Here is a 19,594-nt window from a genome sequence, read left to right as displayed (position 1 = left end):
TCTCTCTCTTTCACAAACAGGATATATAGGTTAGTAGGTAACCAAAAAAGACAAGCTGCCTCTCCCCTGAGGTCCATTTTACACAAGGCACCTCCAGTAAATACAATAGTAGATTTTGCTTTTGTCATTCTAGACCTAGGATTTTCTTTTCCTCCCTGACAGTCTCAGAAAGCTGCCTGAGGCACTGAAGGGATAAGTGATTTTTATATCCAATTGAGCCTTTTCAGGAGAGCAGGACAGCCTTATTTCTCTTTGTATTCCCAAAGTCTAGTATAGTACATGAATATGTGCTTGTTTGTTTTTATTCAAAATTATTATTTTTAATGTCTTCAGTCTTTAATTGGTATCTTTTGTTTTATATCACCTCTGTTTCAGAATGTATCCTTTCCCTTTCTCTATCCAATCCTAACAAAATTAACTAACATAGTATAAAGAAATAAACTCCAACATCTCCCTATAACTTCTAGGATTGAATATAAAATCTTCCACTTGGCCTTCAAAGTCCTTCACAACCTGCCCTGTCCCTTTCCAGTTTTCTTATACCTTACTCCCTGCCTTGACCCCCACTATATACTCTAAGATCCAGTGACGCAATTCCTTGAACAAGATACCATCTCCAGACTACTGGCATTTTCATTGATGGCCTCTGACTCTCAGAATGCTCTCCCTCTTCATCTCCCTCTCCTGCCTTCCTTCAAGTTCCAGCTAAAATCCTACCTTCTATGAAAAAGCCTTTCCTAGCACCCCTTATTCTAGTGTCTTCTCTCTATTGATCATCTCCAAAATACCCTGCTAATATCTTTTTTGTACCTAGTTATTTTTGTGTCAGACTATGAGCTTCTGAAAAGTCGGGGCTATTTTTCTAAAGTTTTCTTTGTCTTCTTAGTGCTTACCCCAGTGCCTAGCACATAACAAATATTGAAAAAAATACTTTTTGACTGACTCAGTGCACTGGTTGAAGGAGTAGGCCCACTAACAAAATGACAGATCCTTGAAGCCTCAAAATGTGTATTTTCTGGCACTGAACTGTAGTTGATGAGACAATATTTGGTGAACAAATGATCCTTTCTTACTCCAACCCATAATGGCATGAAAACCACAATGGGGAATCAAAGGACAGAATTCACAAGATCATACTTCACTCTTTAGCAGCATTTAAAACTGGCCCACCCAGATCCCACTTGAAGGTGATCCCCCCTTCCCAAAAGTACTCCCAGACTTCACCAGCAAGCCCTAGCTTAGTGCCGTAAGGACCATCAGCCTTTGCAGCTGCCTCATTAAGTTCTCCAGTGTGTTATCTTCCCCTAATGAGGTGATGTCTGAGAACAGACCTTTTTTAGTTTTGTTCCCAGCATTTAGCCTGATGTTAAATAAATCCTTTTCCATTATGAAGTCACCACTAGAATTTGACAAGGCGATTCCTGTCAACTCATTATCCCAGACAAAAACTGCTGCTACTGTCAAATGTCATTTCATTTTCAACAGGGAAGCTATACATTTTTATCTTTGTCTAATTCTATATGATTACATTCTGAAGTTGGAAGTTTGGGAGTAAGTCTCAGGCATAATCTAGTCCAACGTGAACCTAAATAGAAATCCCCTCAACAATATCCCTGATGAGTGGACATTCAGTCTCTAAGAAGAAGACTCTCAATGATAGGGAAGCACCAATGACCATCTACTGACTTTTGGGCCACTCTAATAGTTATGAAGTTTTCCCCTTAAACCAAAACAAAATCTGTTCCACTCCTTGCTTTTAGTTTTTCCCTCTAAGGCCAGCAGAACAAAATGAGTTCCTCCTTCACAGACAGCCTTTTGAATAATAAGTAGTGGCAGAGAATAATTATATATTATTTTATGTCATATAAATATATGTATGTGTATTTGTAAATATATGTCATATAAAATACTTTATAATATACATAAACATTTAACAAAATATATATTATAAAATGGTTGATTGATTGTTCTTCATGTTCGAAAAGGACCAGAGTGACATCACTGGTAATTGCATTTAAGTGAGGAAGAATTGCACAGTTGTCAGCTTCACTCTTTTTTCCAGAGTCATCAAGTCCAGTGACAAGGCAAAAGTCAAGATGAATGGTGATGGCTTAGGATGCAGAGGATGACCTTGGCTTCTTCAATGTCTAGCCAAGCTCTAAGTGCTTCCCAGTGCCTACTTCTGCTATCTTCATGGTTTCTGGAATAAAATATTCTCATCCTCCCCTTCCACCAAGGAAAGTCTTTCCATGCCCAGTGTAGACATTCTTCTAACTAACTCACCAATGGATCTGAGGCCTGTCATTTACCCAATTAAAATACAATTTTAAAGTTAGAAGAGACTTAAGAGATCACTTGGCCCAACTCTATCATTTTATAGAGAGCTTAAGTCACTTGCTAGTAAAGAAGAGGTCTAGGATTATAATAACAATAATAATTCACATTTCTTTGGTGATTTTAGTTTTACAAAGTTCATTCCTCACCAACCTGGGAAGTTAGTAGTGCAGGTATTATTGTCCCTAGTTGGTAAATGAAGAGTTTGAGAGGCTCAGTAATTTATCCTTGAACATAACTTGAAGAGTCAAAAACTCATGGCTTTCAGTCTAGAATTTTTTCTACAACATGATACTGTAGAGATGAATTGGGTAGGAGTGGGGGGAGAGCTAGGAGTGAGGACATGTAAAAGGACTTGCATTTCTTCTCAGACCTATGCTCTGGACCAGATGGCTCCAAATATTTATTCAGCATGAATAATCAATGCAAGCAAATGCCACCCTGGTACCTTTGGAGATTTGCAATCCTTTGGGAAACTTCCAGAATACAGTTTTCTGGAAAAAGAGCCCCCTACAAGATAGACAGAATGTAAAAAATTCAAGAACCATGTACCAACTGCTGCAAAGTAAAGTGAACAAAACTAAAATAATAACATGGCCAATGATTAAAATAATATCAATGAAAACAACATAGTAAACCATGGAATTCAGATGAATTTCAATGACTAATCTCAATTACAAAGACTAATAATAGAAACACATATTCCTCCTCTTGATAGAGCAGTAGTTTACTGCAGGTGTAAAAGGTTTCATATACTATCAGATGCATCTTCTGGAATGGTTTGTTTTGATTAACTGTTTCTTCCTCTAAAGGGACATTACTATGTGAAGGAAGTGATATTAATCTTTTTTAATATTCATAAAACTTTTTAATGAAGAAAAAGAAGCAATTTTAGTGGATGTGGAGTTAGAAGACCTAGGATCAAATCCTAACTCTGTCATTTATTAACTATAATTTGTGACAAGTTACTGAGTCTGCACATCCTAGGGCTTAGCACAGTGTCTGGCACATAAACGGGTGCTTAATAAATGTTTATTGAATTGAATTTATTGAATTTCCTTATCAATAAATGAAGATAGTAATTTCTATATTACTGATCTCACAAAGGCCATGTGAGGATTCAAATGAGATAGTAATTATAAAATGTGTTAGAAACCACAAATTGTTATGGAAATGTCACCTACTATTTGAACAGTATTGTGTGAGGAAAATTATAATGTTTAACAATAATTTGTTTAAGAAAAATATTTACCTCAAACAGAGCAAGAAACACTAGTAATTTATGACTAGAAAAATTCAATTCAAGATCTCAACAATATCCCTGGTCTGTAAGAGATACCATCTATACTAGATTCCCCATCAAGTTGGAACCACACCTTGCCAAGACTAGTAAGAATATTAGGATGTGATATTTCAGGAAAACACAGAGCAGAATTATCCAGTAGAAACACTAGATACGTATTAAGAGTCCTCCAAGGTGTCAAAGTTTATAGAAGAAAAGTATTTATTAGCTCAACTTGCTCCTCACCATGCAACCTGAAAACTGCCAAGACTCTGAAAAGGAGTATAGCAACCCAATATGCATCTTAATAACCAGAGACCTAAACACAGCCTTTTTTTTTTTTGGATGAAGGGGCCTAAAGCAGGAGAATGGGCAATGAAGCAGCTTCTTCCTCTTTGGCCCCTGACAGTAACCTAAGCATGTTCAATGTCAGAGCCTGAGAGACAATTGTAGATTAACAGGAAAATGTAAATACTCCATAATATTCCCAAAATGCATGACTATAGGAGAAGAGTAGAAAAATAATCTGGAGAAAGCACATTTTCTTGTACTATGAAAGAGTTTTTGTAAAATCTTAGGAACTAAAAAGAGAGCTCTTTCTGTCATTTTCTCTTGGTTATTTCAGTCAAGAGGAGAAGTGAAGAGGTGGTAGGATGGTGGGGTCATGGTTCTTAGAAGCTCCAAATAGAATTCATCTATCTATATACTTACAGCCATTCCTGCAACTTTCATACTGCCAAGTTTTTACTAGCTTTTAAAGTGAATCACTTACCCACAGAATAATTAGAAACGTCAAAGAAAACAAAACAAAATCTGCTCCTGATTTGGAAATGTGAAGATTTCTTCTCTTTAGCTTTAAAATTCCATACTAGTAGGGAGGAATAAAAAAAATTTAAAAATAAAGTGAATCACTAATATCAGGAGGCAGCCAGGTGGTACCAGGAGTAGGAGGGGTAGGGAAGAATGCCAGATCAAACCCTACAAAGGTGCCTAAGAAAACTAGCATGGGCATATGATCCAAATATAAAAACTGAGGCTGGAAATAAGACTTGGAAAACTATGAAAAGAACAAAAAAATATATGTATATGGACTAAAAGAAGTCTAAGAGGCAAACCCAGAATAAGAGTACAACTACAAGAAAAAATTAGAAGAAATAGACCACCGTGACTTTTTAAAAATGATGCAAAAAATTAAGCAAAAGAAAAAATGAAAAGAGAAATTAAATGAGAGTTCAAAAACAAAAAAAAACTGAAAGTATAAATAGCTAAGAACAGATGATAGAAAAACTAACCCAAGTAAGTTGGAAAAAAACAAATGGACCAAATAAATCAATGATTCCATGAGGCAAAATGAAATATTAGAACAAAGTCAAAGACTGAAAGTAGAAGAAAATGTAAAGTGTCTACTTACAAAAACAACTGACTTAGAAACAGTTCAAAAATTATCACAGAAAACTACACAAATCTACTAGACTTAGAGGAAAAAGTCAAAATAGAAAGATATTGCCAATCACCTCCTAAAACAAACCTCAAACTGAAAATACCCAGGAATATAATTATCAAATATTAAGAATTTCCAAGTCAAAGATAAAAAACTACTACAAAAAGTCAAGAAGAAAAGTCAAAGTGCCAAGGAACCACAGTTAACATCACAAAAGACTTTATAAAATTACTGAATCACAGAATTTGAAAATTGCAAAAGATCTCAGTGGCCAGCTAGGACAACCTATGGGAATCTCCCTTATAACATATTGGCCAAATGATATCTAGCCTCTGCTTGAAGCCCTTAAGTGAAAATCACCTTTCAAGGAAGTTTATTCTATTTTAGGATAACTTGAATTTTTCAAAATATTAGAAAAATAGCTACTGTAAGGGAGAAAAAAATATGATATTCCAAAAAGCAAAAGGTAAATTTTTCCTATGAGAATTATTTCCCCATAAAACTCAATATAATTGTACAAAAAGGGAAAACACGCCTATCATAAAATTAGAGAATTCCCAAAGAAAGACAAGAATGTAACTAAAACTTTGATACATACACAGAAGACAGGTAAAACCTAGAGTATATGTACATTTGAAAAAACAGAAGGAGCTATAAAATGATGAAGTATATATATATATATATATATATACATATATATATATGTATGTGTGTATATATATATATGATGGCATAATAAGACAAATATTCCTTCAGAATACTACTGTTATCAAGGGTCACAAAGCAAGACAAACACAAGTCCTGAGTATGGTTTCATTCAATTTTTTGAGAGAAAAGAAAATAAAGGGAAAGGGAAATGGTATACATTAGTTAAGAAAAGTGGAAAGCAGAGTAAGAATTTACTTTAAAATATATGCCCTGCGTGAAAAGAATATGTAAACAGAAAAGTGAGAGAGAAACAAAGGAAAGTTGTACATACATACAAGGTTTGGTGTACAAAGATGTTAAACTCAAGAGAAAAACATGATGACATAAGGAAAGGAGAACTGTGAAAGGTAAAAATGGAGAGTAGAGTCAAGGGAGGAAATAATCACAGATAAAACAAACTTCACCTTCAGAGAGCTGATTATAAGCAGGAAAAGAAAAGGAACCAGGGATAATGTTCTAAGGAAAAGGAAAGGGAAAAGACCATTGCAATTATAAATTTCTTATGTTTCTCAGTTTTCTTCTCATTTTTCATCCCCTTTTATTTAAAAGGGAGGGGCTTGAAGGGAGATAGAAAAATACAAGAGATTTTAATGGAGGAAAATATATAATTAACAATCATGAAAGAAAAAACAGAGAAAGGTAGCAGAATGGATTACAAAACAGTAAACAAAATGTTGTTTACGAGAAGCATTCTTGAAACATAAGGATTCACTCAGAGTTAAAATGAGGGACTACAGCAGAATTATTATACTTTAGGTGAATTTAAAAATGATCATGATTTCAGACAAGGTAATAGCAAAAAAAATAATTGAAGAGAGAAATAGGAGAACTATCATTCTGAAAGAGATTCATAGACAATGAAAGAATACAAATATTTAATATATATGCATCCATTATCATGGTATCTAAATACTTAAGGGAAAAGTTAATTCAATTACAGGGAGAAATAGACAGCGAAACTATAATAGTTGAGTACTTCGATGTATCTTCTTTATGACCTACATAAATCTAAAAAAATATTATGAAAGAAATTAAAGACTTGAAAAGAATTTTTAATTAGATATGATAAATCTCTGATGATTATAGAATAAAGGATGATATGTATTTCTTAAATGGGCATAGCACCTGCGCAAAAACTGACAATGTTCTAGCACCAAAATAAAACTTATAAAAAAGCAGAAATATTAAACACATCCTTTGCCAACCACAATCATAAAATTTTAATCAATAAGAGCCATTTGAAGATAAGATTTATACTTCAGTGGAAGCTAAATAATATAAAGAACAAGCAGGTCAAAACAAAGCATATAAACAATAAATATCATTAAAGAAAATGACAACAATGAGAAAACATATCAAAACATTTCGGATGTAGCCAAGGCAACCTTAGAATAAAATGTATATCTCTAAACATTCTATTCAACAAAAGAAAGAACAAATAAATGAATTTGGGATGCAACTAAAAGAACTAGATGAACAATAAGTCAAAAAACTCCATATGCAGAAACAGAAGTTATGAAAAGTCAAAAAAAATGAAAACAAATAGCCATTGAATTAGTAAAACTAGGAGCTATATTTTTTAAATCTAACAAAATGGATGAGTCATTTGCAAATCCACTAAAAAGGAGGGGGGGGGACCAAATAGCAAATATCAAAATGTGAAAAGGGAGAAATAAAAACAAAAGGAAAGTTAGCAAAACTATTTTGCCTAATTATGAGCAATATTATATATGATGTATGGCAGTAAAAAATTCACAATAAAAGGATTAAGTAATATATTTCAATAAAGACTTTTGAGCTAAATAAGCCCCAAGATAGAGTGCTAACTTCTGTATTTGGAAATGAAAACATGATGAAATTTTTATTTTCAGAATTTCATTGAAATCAGAGAATTTAAAGTCACAAAATGTCAAAATTAGAAAGAGGCCTTTAAGGTCACATGATCCAAACCCTTCATTTAACAAATGAGAATACCATGTATAAGGGAAGAGGGGTGACATGTCCAAAATAATACACAGTGTTGGCAGAGCTGGGGCTCAAACCTAGATCTTAAGGCTCCCAAGTCCAGGGCTCTTTCTACTAAATCTACTGCCTTGTGCCTAATGATTAAACAAAGGTGTAGCTAACATAACCTTACTACTATGGTTCAAGAAGTGGTCATCTGGTCTTAATTCCACTTTTTATCTGGTATGCACTTAATTCAAGAATCTTCATACTGGTTCTCAGAATAAGAGTGCTTGAACAGGGAAATGCCATTCTCTAAAGACTCACAGACCATTAAGACATGGAATTACCCTTTTAACCTTGTAAAATACAATTAAGAATACCCAGAGACTTTAGAATCCAGGCCCAAGAATGAGTGTGATGATACTAAAGCTATGCTTTGATGTTATAACCCTTTTGAATACCTTTTTACAGTGAAATAAGAATGTCACTTTTTTCCTTCAGTGTTTTATTTTTCCCAACTACATGTATAAATAATTTTTAGTATATCTTTCCTAACATTTTGAATTTCAAATTCTCTCATTCCTCTCTGAGACAGTGATTAATTTAATATTAGTTATACATGTGCTATCATACAAAAATATTTCTATATTAGTCATGTTGCTGAAAAAGCCACACATAAAAAAATGAAGAAAAAAAAGAAAAATAGTATACTTTGATCTACATTCAGATTCCATCAGTTCTTACTATGGAGGTAGAGAGCATTTTTCATCATGTGTTTTTGGTTTCTCTTGAATTATGTTACTAAGAATAGCTGTCATTAACAGTTGTTTATCTTATAGTATTGCTATTACTAAATACCATGTTCTCTTGGTTCTTCTCATTTCACTCTGCATCAGTTCATGTAAGTCTTTCCAAGTTTTTCTAAAATCCTCCTGGTCATCATTTTTTATAGCACAATACTATTCCATAACAATCACATACCACCATCTTCTTCAGCCATTCCCAAATTGATGAGCATTCCTTCAGTCTCCAGTTCTTTGCCACTAAAAAAGAGCTGTTGTAAATATTTTTGTACAAATAGGTCCTTTTCTCCTCTTTTATCTCTTTGGGATATAGAACGAGTAGTGCTATGGGTGGGTCAAAGGATCTGGATAATTTTATAACTGTTTGGTCATAGTTCCAAATTGCTCTTCAGAGTGAGTAGATAAGTTCACAACTCCACCAATACCTGAATTAGTGTCCCAATTTTTCCAAGTATCCTCCATCATTTATCATTTTCATATTCTATCATATTAGCCAATTTGACAGGCATAAGATGGTACTTCAGAGTTGTTTTAACTTGTATTTCTCTAATCAATAGTGATTTGGAGCATTTTTTCACACAACCATATATAGCTTTGATTTCTTTGGCTGAAAACTGCCTATTGGTATCTTCTGACCACTTATCAATTGAAGAATGATAATAACAAATCTACTTTTAAGAAGAATCCAGGAGTAACCATCGAGTCTTTGCCATGTTTCTCTACTATAACAGAATAACTAATAAAAGTCTCAAATCTAGGTTAAAAATATGGACTTATCCAATCCAGCCTACCTAACTAGCCTTTGTTATGTTTCTCCACAAGAATGGAAAGGCTAGTAAGTACCTCAAACCTAGGCAAAAATATGGACCTATCTATTAACTGAACACTAACCATATGTTTGCACAGGGGAGATCTGCTAACCCCTTTTACAGCCTTTTCTGTATCAGATTTGTAAATATAAACACAAATATCTGAAGAATTATCTGGTAAGTCCAAAGAACTTGCAACATGCTAGACAAAAGAGTATCATTTTAGCATTAAGAAAAGTTCTATTAGTCATTCTTTTTCCTTTTTTAACTTCCTTTTTTTCTTATTTGCAGAGCAGCATTGTTCACTGGGGCAACCTGATCCAATGGTAGGAATCAGAATATCTGGAATCTAGTTTTGGTTCTGCCACTACTTGTGTAACTTGGCTACATCACATGACCTTTCTAAGCCTCAGTTTCCTAATCTACAAAGTGATGAAGTTGGCTTAAATGATTCCCAAGGCCTTTTCCAGGTCTAACATTCCATGAACTGTGACTCTATTTCAGTTTAACTTAAGGGACAGAAGTAACATTTGCTGGACTTCCCTGAAGGAGTCAGTCCATTCTACCTCCAAGTAGAAACCATTGGTCAAAAGGCAATCTCAATGAGAACATCAGTAGTGCTTTTTTAAAAACTTCTGCCATAAAAGATGTACAGAAAACTTCAAGGGCAAATTTAATTTTATGGATATTGAGGAAGGCCACACCCTATGAAGGAATAATAAATGTAAATTTAAGTCTGATTTTGACACCTAAACTACTTGATGATGTTTCACTTAATTCATCTAAGTGCAATCAAAGTCAATCTGTTCTCAAACTGCATTCATTTTGTGCTATTAAATTGTCAGGTAATGGGGCTGTAAACAAAACATCATAATTACTACATAATTTCACAACATATGTGACTGCTACCATGTCTTAGTTCAATTCAGTTAAAACATATCAACCATAGTGTATTTTTCCCATTCGATAGTTGATACAGCCACTAAGAATCACTGACTGTTAAAGTTGGAATGGATTTAAAGGTCACCATATTGGAGGTTGCCTTATATTACAGATAAGAAAACTGAGGCTCAGAGAGGGAACATAATTTGCCCAAAGTCATATAGCAAGTTAATGGATGGAGAACCAAAACTTAAGTATTCTGAGCCTAAGTGAAATGTTCTTTTCAGGATATCATTCATTCCCAATACCCTCCCTAGAAATCAAACATATTACATAAAAGAAAAATCTGAAAGGGCAAATATAGCCATGTTTTTCTACCAGAGCAGTAATTGATATCATAATCTCATCATTTCTACCTTCACAATATTGCTTCTATTTGTCCCCTTGTCTCTCCACACACTGCTGCTTCCCTAGTTAAGGCCCCTCAGATTATTTCAATAGTAGTTAAGTGGTCCCCATTGCCTCAAATTCTCTCCCCTCTCCAACATCTTTCATATAGTTACCAAAGTGATTTTCCTAAAGTGTAGGTATGACCATTTTTTTGTTGTGATTTAGTCATTTTAGTTGTGTCCTATTCTTCATGACCCCATTTGGAATTTTCTTGACAAAAATATTAGCGGTTTGACATTTCCTTCTCCAGCTCATTTTACAGATGAGGAACTGAGGCAAAGCAGAATAAGTGAATTGCTATTAAGTGACCCCGGGTCACACAGGGAGTAAGTGTCTAAAGTCTAATTTGAACTCAGAAGGATGAGTCTTCCTAACTTCAGATCCAGCACTATACCCACTACACCCCCTAGCTGCCCCTTCAGCGCAGTACTTGGTCAATTAATTGGTCAAGCAAAAATGAAAAGGAAGCCATTTTTAGTTTAATTTAACTGAAACGGGTTGTAAGAAAAATATTCATGAAATACTCATCTACCATTTTCCCTCTCTTTATGATCATCTGTTTCCATTTCAGTCCAATGAGAATTCTGAAAACTCAGAAACTGATTTTCCCAGGAATTTATCCCCAAAGTGTCCCTGATAGTCATTGACCACTGAGTTTACCAAGTTGGTTAAGACATGTCTCTTGTTTTTGAGCAAAGAAGGTTCTGCTTGTCCTCTTCCCTCAATTCCTTAAAAAGAAAAATTACTACACCCCACTCACCCTCACTTTATTTACTAGAGTAAATGAATGAAAACTGAGCCTTTGCAAGCAGTGTTAGCCCCTAGGGAAAAAATACAAACTAGCACTTAAGCAAGTCTCACTAAATGCATCTTCAAATCAGTCAGAAAAGGGAAACTGCTGGAAGTCTGGGGAGACACCAGAAGTCTACTGCTGTGCAAGTCACTTCCCAGGAAGAAGCAGAAAAGAGCTAGAACAGAAAAGAGTTTTTCTGTTATATGGAACATGAGTTGGATGGGTTAAGGAGGAGAAAATGGTAAGGATTAGAAGTAATGATACAAGCTGTTATTATCTTTTTGATTTAATTATTAATTCTTGCAAAATAGTTCCTTTGTTTTTGAAGAAGTTAAGCTGCCATCATAATGTAAACAAAATTTAAAGCTGAATATTAAAGTTTTAAACCCTCTAAATTTCAGTGCCCTAGGGAAAAGGACTATTCACCCAACCCTAGTTACAACTCTGTAGAATGCCAGAAAGGTTGTCAACCTATGGTCTAGCATTTATTTCCCTGTCTAGTTCACCTTTGATGATAGAGATAGATAGATAGATAGATAGATAGATAGATAGATAGATAGATAGATAGATAGACAGACAGAGATGGATGAAAAGATGGGTAGATAGACACAAGTATATATAATTTGATTATGTATATTAAATATATTATACCTAATACATTTATATAAATATTAATATAATATATAACTTCATACATTATATTTTAAATTCATACATTATATTTTCTATAAATATTACTATAATATATCACTTATATTATGTCATTTATATTACTGTGACATACATTTCTATTTCTATAAATATTACATTTTATGTTGTATACTGTGCCATTAATACTTACATGAACATATTATATATTAATTTATGTATGTGTATACACATAATCCTGGATGAATGTAAGTATCCCACTTGGGGTCCCAGCTTTTAAGTATATAAAATGCAATATCTACCTATGCTACTGATGACTAGTCAATAAATATTTATTCAGCATCATCCATGTATAAGATACCATGAGAATTCACCTGAGTTTATTAGTATGGTATGAACATATAAGACATTGATTTTTCATAAATGTATTTTAAAAGACACACTTTCCTATTTCCAGAGTAGATTTGAAGATCAGCTACTAGGTTTCCATTTATGAAGCTTCCATAGGAGTTCATGTAAAGAAAGCAATATCACTCCCCAATAGTCAACCAGTTCATGAGACATTTGTTGAAGAGATGAAGGTTTTTTTTTCTTTTTTCCCTCCCTTCTGGAAGAAAGTGGAAATACACTTTTATATGGTGGGAAAAACAAACAACAAAAAGCCAGCTATGCTTCACAAACCAAACTCAAAATTAGACCAGGAATAAAGACTAGTTGACTGGATTGTTTTATCTTTCAGGCGTCCTAGGAGGGCAACTAACCAGCACTCTTGATACAAAACTGAACATATGGCTTTAACTTGTTCTGCTCCCATACTAATCACTTAGGAGGAGATTAAACATCTGTATGCTAATTTCAGGGACAGTTTCCCATACTTATCAAACACAAATCCGTTTTTGCCTTTCCCTCTTGGGCTAAAGAAGCATTTTCCAACCTTAGTAGCACTTGCTGGGTACACATTTTCTTTCCATGCCCCACCCTATCTCCTCTTTCCTGAGTGGAGGGGGAGAGGTAATCAAACTAGCAGAATGATAATCATTGCTTCAACATTATTAAGATTGAGTCAAGACTTGGAAGGATCCCTTTGGGCTCCATTATATAGCATGTCCTGAACAGTGAGCTAGCCCAAGGGAGATGGTTCCAGCAGATTATTTTTTATCCCTGCTTGCTGCCAGGATACCTTTCCCACTGAGGACACCCTAAGCAGACAACCACATCTGACTCTAAGTAAGTATACCACCCATTTACCAGAGAGACAAAGATCACCAGAAACAAAGGAGCCACACAGGCTCACACAGAGAAAAATTTAAGTAATGTATATTAACACAGCCATCATTGTGTACTTTGCTGCATTTCATTCAGCTAGCTCTCTGTATCTCCGACTAATTAATCTGTAAAAGATGTCTGTTAAACCCTAGAACTTAAAATGCATATATAATAGTAGTGTCGATTTTCAGAATGAATAAACTCCTGCCTCCTTCCCCCACCTGCTCTGCAATTCCCAAGAGCATTTCCAAGCTTAAGGACACACTGACAAGAGCAAGATTCCTTCCACTCACGGAGTAGGGCACATGGAGAAAAGATTACTCCGAATCCGCATGCTGTCACCAATCACTAAGAAAGAGAGGAGTTGTGGATGTAGGAGCGAAAAGTAAGCAACACCAACCTTGAGGATCCCAGTTCACCTGTTTTCTTGGAGTCTCGATTGGAAATTTCATTGCTCCGTTGCCCGGAAAGGGAGAGAAAATAAAATAGGGGCCCCAACTTCTCTGCCTCAGTGCTGCAGTCCAACGAATTAATTTCAAATGATGGGAGAGCCCGGACTGATTTGGCTCAGCAACCTCAGGGAAAGCCCACCAAGGGGGGGAAATATATATATATATATGTATATATATATATATATATATGTATAAGAAGGGACTAGAGAAGGATTTATTATTTTTAGTAGTATTTGTGTGGAAGGCAGCTGCACCCTGAATTGGAATAAGAAGTAAGATCTGCAGCGGAATTGTTGGAGAGGAAGCCCCCAGTAAGATTAGTCAGCCTGATCCAAAATGTGATCCAGTCAGGTGCGAGGTTCAGCAGCCCAGATGGTCTAGTCCATGTGCTGAGAGGCTAGTGAGAGGGAGAAGCCCACTGCAGTATTACTACACACATCGAAGGCGTGTGAGCACACACATACATGCGCACGTCAGCCTGGTACACTGACTAGCACAAATGCAGTCCGCGCTCACCAGCCCCTTCCTTCTCCAGCACTACACCCACGGCACACTAAACTACACCCGCCCAGCATCCTCAGCACCAGCCAGCAGACTGCCTTAGCGCAAATTGCTGCACCAGCCCCCACTTTGGGGAGGTCGCAGGAGGTGGTGCAACACTGGGTTGAGGAGAGGGGAAGGGGAGGAGAAAGGAGACCATCCCAGCTGAATGCAGTAGCAGCAGCATCACCACAGCCACCACAAGCAGCAGCAACACCAGCAATAGTAGTAGTGGCAGTGGCGGTGGCAGCAGTGCATTTAGCTATGAGAGGGAAGGCACATTAGCTTTGGAGGGAGTTCTCCAAACTAAGCGCTCCTCTCCCTTAACTAGGGAAGCTGTTTGGTAACTTGTGAAGCAAGGGTCGTGGAGGACGGCGGCGGGTAGACACCCGTGTTTTTTGTGTATTTAGAAAGGTGACGAATTCGGGGGGGGGGGGGGGGAGGTGGACAAGAGACCTTGAGAATGAGAGAGATTGAGGACTGCCTGGAGGGCTGGAAACTGTAGCTACTTACTGGCTTTGATCTCTGGACTGAGTGGAGGAGGAAGGAGGAGGAGGATGCAGTGTTGTTAGGCGGAGTTTGCAGTCAGCCGGAGACACGCTTGGCTGGCTGGTGGCAGCAGCAGTAGCAAGAGGAGAAGCCGCCCTTCCTTGGGATAACCTCTTTGCAATGGGTTCTATCCTGGGACCCCTGAATCTTCTCCACCTCAAGCCCCTCTTGTCCCTGTTTCCTTATTCAGGCCGGTGGGTAGAGTTTCTCCACCTCTCTCTTTCCGAGGAGACCAGAAGAAATCCATAAGCCTTTTGTTTGCGGAGACTACTCCCATATCTGGCGGGTGTGATCTCTCTCTCTCTCTCTCTCTCTCTCTCTCTCTCTCTCTCTCTCTCTCTCTCTCTAGCCGCTTAGGGAAGACTCTCTCCCTAGATACAGCCCAAGCTCCCTTCCCCAGCTACGTACCATCTGTTTGGGGTTGCTTCACCTTAAGGACAGGGAGGGAAGTTGGAGAGAGAAAAAATTCGGGCAGAAGGAGAAAGGAGTTCTCAACAGCCTGGCTACCCCAGGAATCAATAGCTCCAGCTGGCTGCAACACAGCAACGGAGGCTCCTGCCCAGGAACTGATGGTTCTTATACATTTCCTCCTTGTAGGTCATCATCTTTTGCTTCCCTGAACAGGACTCGACAGGACATTTGGCACCCACTGCCACATTCTGTTCCACTGACACAACCTAAAGCCAAAATATATGATGACAAAGGTTGAGTGGGTGGCGGATGGGGAAAGGAGGCAGGTCCTCAACTTCTGGGGGAAAAAAACACCTTCCTTGAAGGTGATAAAATGGCGTTATTTAATTAGATAATCTCTAAGATCTCTTCCAGCTCTAGTACTCTATGAATGTAAAAGACTGTTCACGCGAAAAATTCTACTTATAAACAGTCTATTGCGGGGGGAGGGGGGGCTGGGGGGAGGGGGGAGAAAGCCTACCTGGTCTCAAAAAAAGGAAGACAAGTTCATATTCTTTCTCCTGGATGTATGACCCTACTCAAGCCACTTAACTTCACAGTGCTTTAGGCAATTCTCTAAGACTATAAATTGCTTTGGTAGAGTTTTCCTCATGGGGAAAATCCTTATTATCAATGAAATTATAGGTCCTATCCTTATCCCTATCTTATCCACTACATCTAGAGGGAATAATTTAAGGATAATTCTGGGTCCTACCACTAGGTTTCTAAATCTCTTATAGAATATTCAAACTGGAAAGAATGATAGAGATCATCTAGTCCAACTCCCCACTTTACAGAGAAGGAAGCCCAAGCTCCTTAATTTCCATTTAACTGTACTGCATGGGATGCAATTGCTTATTGTATTTATTTTACAGAAAATCACTCCATTTTTCATTCTCATGTCTCTCTAATGGGACTTTAGAGGTTGTCATATGTTGGTATGCTTGATCTGAGGAGCTTGAGGCTTCTGGGGTGGTTTGTGTTAACCTAGGACTTTCTCTTTTTATATTCCAAGTGAGATACTCAGCTTTCTAACTATAATATCCCTGCAGAAGCTCACCCCAGTCTGTGCTTGGTCATTTAATACCAGGTTAAGTTCAAACTGGCTGCCTATGTTAGAATCAAAACAGTCTTTGTGGCAAGATGTCTATGTAAGATTTCCTAACTTTTTATATAAAATTAGTCCTCCTTTAGCAATGTGGTGAAATGTATGGACTGCTTCTCAGAATTATATTAAATGCATAAAATAAAAAGACAACAGGTTATAAAGAAAACCAGTTACACTGAAGTACAATGATCAAAATATTAAGAAAAAAAAGATCCCAGATACCATGTTAAGAGTTTCTTATCTTGGGGGCAGCTGGGTAGCTCAGTGGATTGAGAGCCAGGCCTAGAGAAAGGTGGTCCTAGGTTCAAATCTGGCCTCAGACCCTTCCTAGAGTTGACCTTAGACAAGTCACTTAACCCCCATTGCTTAGCCCTTGCCACTCTTCTGCTTTGAAACAATACATAGTTTTGATTCTAAGTCTGAAAGTAAGGGTTTAAAAAGAAAAAAAGGGATATGATTGCTGGCCTGACACCTCTTGATGGAAGTGGTGTTGGGTGCAGAGTTAGTATTCAAATTAAAGGATTAAAATTCAGGCTTTTCTCTGAGTGATCTTGTCAAGAGGGAACCTCTCTGGGCTTCATTTCCCTGATCGCTTGAAAGAAGAGTTCTGTATCACCTTCCAGCTTGTAAGTCTATGATTTATTAGAGGGAGCACTTCACTTATGATCAGAAAAACATGAATATGGCATTAGCATATAGAAAGAGGACTAAGTTCAGTCTGAAGACTAAGATTTGAGTTTGGGCTTTGGTTCATTACTTACTATACATGTGACCCTGGACAATTTGTTTTACCTCTCTGACCATGATTTCTCCCTCTACAAAATATGGATAGTAATATTTGTACTATCTATCTTAAAGGGTTGTTATGGCAAAGGCACTTGGAAGCTGGATGGGTTTTTAGTGCTACTGAGACATCTTAATTCAAGTTTCCTACCTATCACCTCTTCTATAACAGAATAATACTTTGAAAACATAGATTACAATGTTGAAAAATAAGCAGAATCTATTATTACTATGACACATACTATTCTATACCCAGGATTAAAAGAAATTGATCTAAAGTAAAGGTCCTCTAGGAGGAATCTTAAATTCCCAATCTCCTCCCTCTGTCCATCTTTCAGTGTCATTATTCCTGTGCAGATTGAGGAATACAGCTGGACTATAAGTCATTTCACTTATGTTAGAACACCAGACCAGAGGAAGAAGAAGACAACAATCAGATAAACAGGAAACAATCATGATGGACCACTGATGGAAAATGCAATTCCTGCTTTTTTGCTGGTCATTAATATGATGGTTATGGATAGGTGATGAGATACAGATTGCGAAGAGCTGGTCAATGCCCATATGTTGAGGTTCTAGCTGAAGGAACATTGGATAGGGAATCAAGAGATCTGGGTTCAAATCCTGACTCTAATACTTCCTAGGGGACAAATCACTTTACCTTTCTAAGCCTCTATTTCCTCATCTATAAAATGAGAATGACAACTACAGTATACCTTGTGGAGCTATGCAGAAAACCCTTTTACACACTATGAAATTGCTAATAAATAATTTTTCATTTGATCCCCTTCCTTTTTAGCATAATTTTTGATGCCATTCTGGTACCCTGGACTCTTGGAAATCCTAAACTATTTCTATCAAAAAAATTGTCTAAGGCAAAAATAAGATCCAGAGATGCACCTACCAAGTTCCAGCCTGAGCAGAGATAATCATAAAGTTAGAGGGTCCTTAGAAAACATCTAGTTCTTGATATCATGGAATAAGGTTCAGATCCTCATAAGAAGCTGTTTCCAAGAATCCATTGCAGTATACAGTCATCATAACTAGTAGTTTATAAAAGTCAATCAATTAGGATAGATTGGATGAGACTGAAAAAAGAATTGAAGATTGCTGAATAAGGGTTCAGAGAAACTCCTACTTTATTTGGCAACTAGACCTTCAAATGATCTTTCTGTTCTCTTCTTGGGCATGAACTCTGCTAAATCATTAATCATCTCAACTCCTCCTGATTCCCCTCGACCCTGTATCTTTCATTTAAGAAGGTACACAAAGACAAGTTAACAAACAACTCCATGCAATGAATCCAATAAATCGTAGCCCTCATCCATCATTGACATAAAGTCCAAGTCTTGAAATATGTATATGTAATGAAATATACAAATCCCCCCGAGATTAAAATAATAACTTAGAAGACTCATCTTTTGTGTTATTTGAACTCTCCCCACCTCCTCTTCTGCCCCAGCTGCTTCCCTCCCTCTGTCCCACCTTCTATCCCCCTCAACCCCTTCACACTCCCCTTTTGTAAACTGGCAACTTAATTTCACTTACCCCAAGTAAGAAAAAAGTAGTGGTCTGTACTGAGAAATAACATCCAAAAAAGATGCAATGCAGAATGATTCCCTCCCCAGCTGTTCTGCAAGTTCCATGTTCATTGCTGCTGGTGTGTTAAGTCTTGTGGAAAGAAGAAAAGAGGCAGCCTGGGCTTCATGCGGTAGCAAAACAAAGCGTGGTGGAGCCAAGTGTCCCCCAGCCTTTCTGCAGCTGCAATTCTCTTTCAGACACTCAGGAACCCAGAGTTTTGCATCCTCCTTGGTGAAGTCTCGTTTTAAATATCGCTATCCCTCTCAGGAAGTTATTTCTAATCATCCAAGTCTTTTCTGCAGTTTAGTACCTTCTGTACCAAGAGTAGATCAATATTTGTGGCACCACTTTAATTGATGCGTTTTGTGGATCTAGGAGGGGGGCATCCCTAAAATAACAGTAATCTTTACTGTCTGAGTTAAAAAAGCAAGTTTTCTTGGAGTTGGTTTGCTTTCTTCCCCTCCCCGGACACCCCCACCCCCACCCCGGTCTCAACCCCCACACTGCAGCCCTGGGTTTGTGTGTACAGAAAGAGGGGGTTGCTGTGCAGGGAAAACATGGACTGAATGATAATGAGCTGCTCAGCCAGATCAGAATTTAACATGATGGCAATGATGAGGCAGGAGTATTTCCTAAGAAAGCAATCCCCAAGCAGTGATGGAGAGGCTTTGGGGATTCCAGTCCAGTATTATTTTAGCAAACACAAGAGAAAGGGGAGGAGAAAGAAAACTCGATCTGACTTTAGATTTAACTTACTAAAAATCATAA

General features: G+C 37.0%; 1 protein-coding gene across 3 annotated transcripts in view; it reads right to left on the bottom strand.

Annotated features, from left to right (window-relative positions):
• Positions 1 to 19,331, bottom strand: part of KCNK10 (potassium two pore domain channel subfamily K member 10) — a 202,995-nt gene extending 183,664 nt beyond the window's left edge. Inside the window, exon 1 of one of the 3 annotated variants that reach the window (XM_007472674.2) lies at positions 18,794 to 19,331. In XM_007472674.2, the coding sequence (XP_007472736.1) occupies positions 18,794 to 18,836 (43 nt within the window). In that variant the 5' untranslated portion in view covers positions 18,837 to 19,331. Of the gene's footprint in view, positions 1 to 13,763; positions 14,634 to 14,868; positions 15,528 to 18,793 lie in introns of those variants that run through there. The other 2 variants (XM_007472675.2, XM_007472673.2) reach the window with 2 other exon arrangements.
• Positions 19,332 to 19,594: the final 263 nt, after the last annotated feature.

This window comes from Monodelphis domestica, chromosome 1 (genome assembly GCF_027887165.1).
Source record: "Monodelphis domestica isolate mMonDom1 chromosome 1, mMonDom1.pri, whole genome shotgun sequence".
NCBI lineage: Eukaryota > Metazoa > Chordata > Mammalia > Didelphimorphia > Didelphidae > Monodelphis > Monodelphis domestica.
The sequence above is the reverse complement of the archived record's forward strand: the minus strand, read 5'-3'. Positions and strand labels throughout refer to the sequence as shown.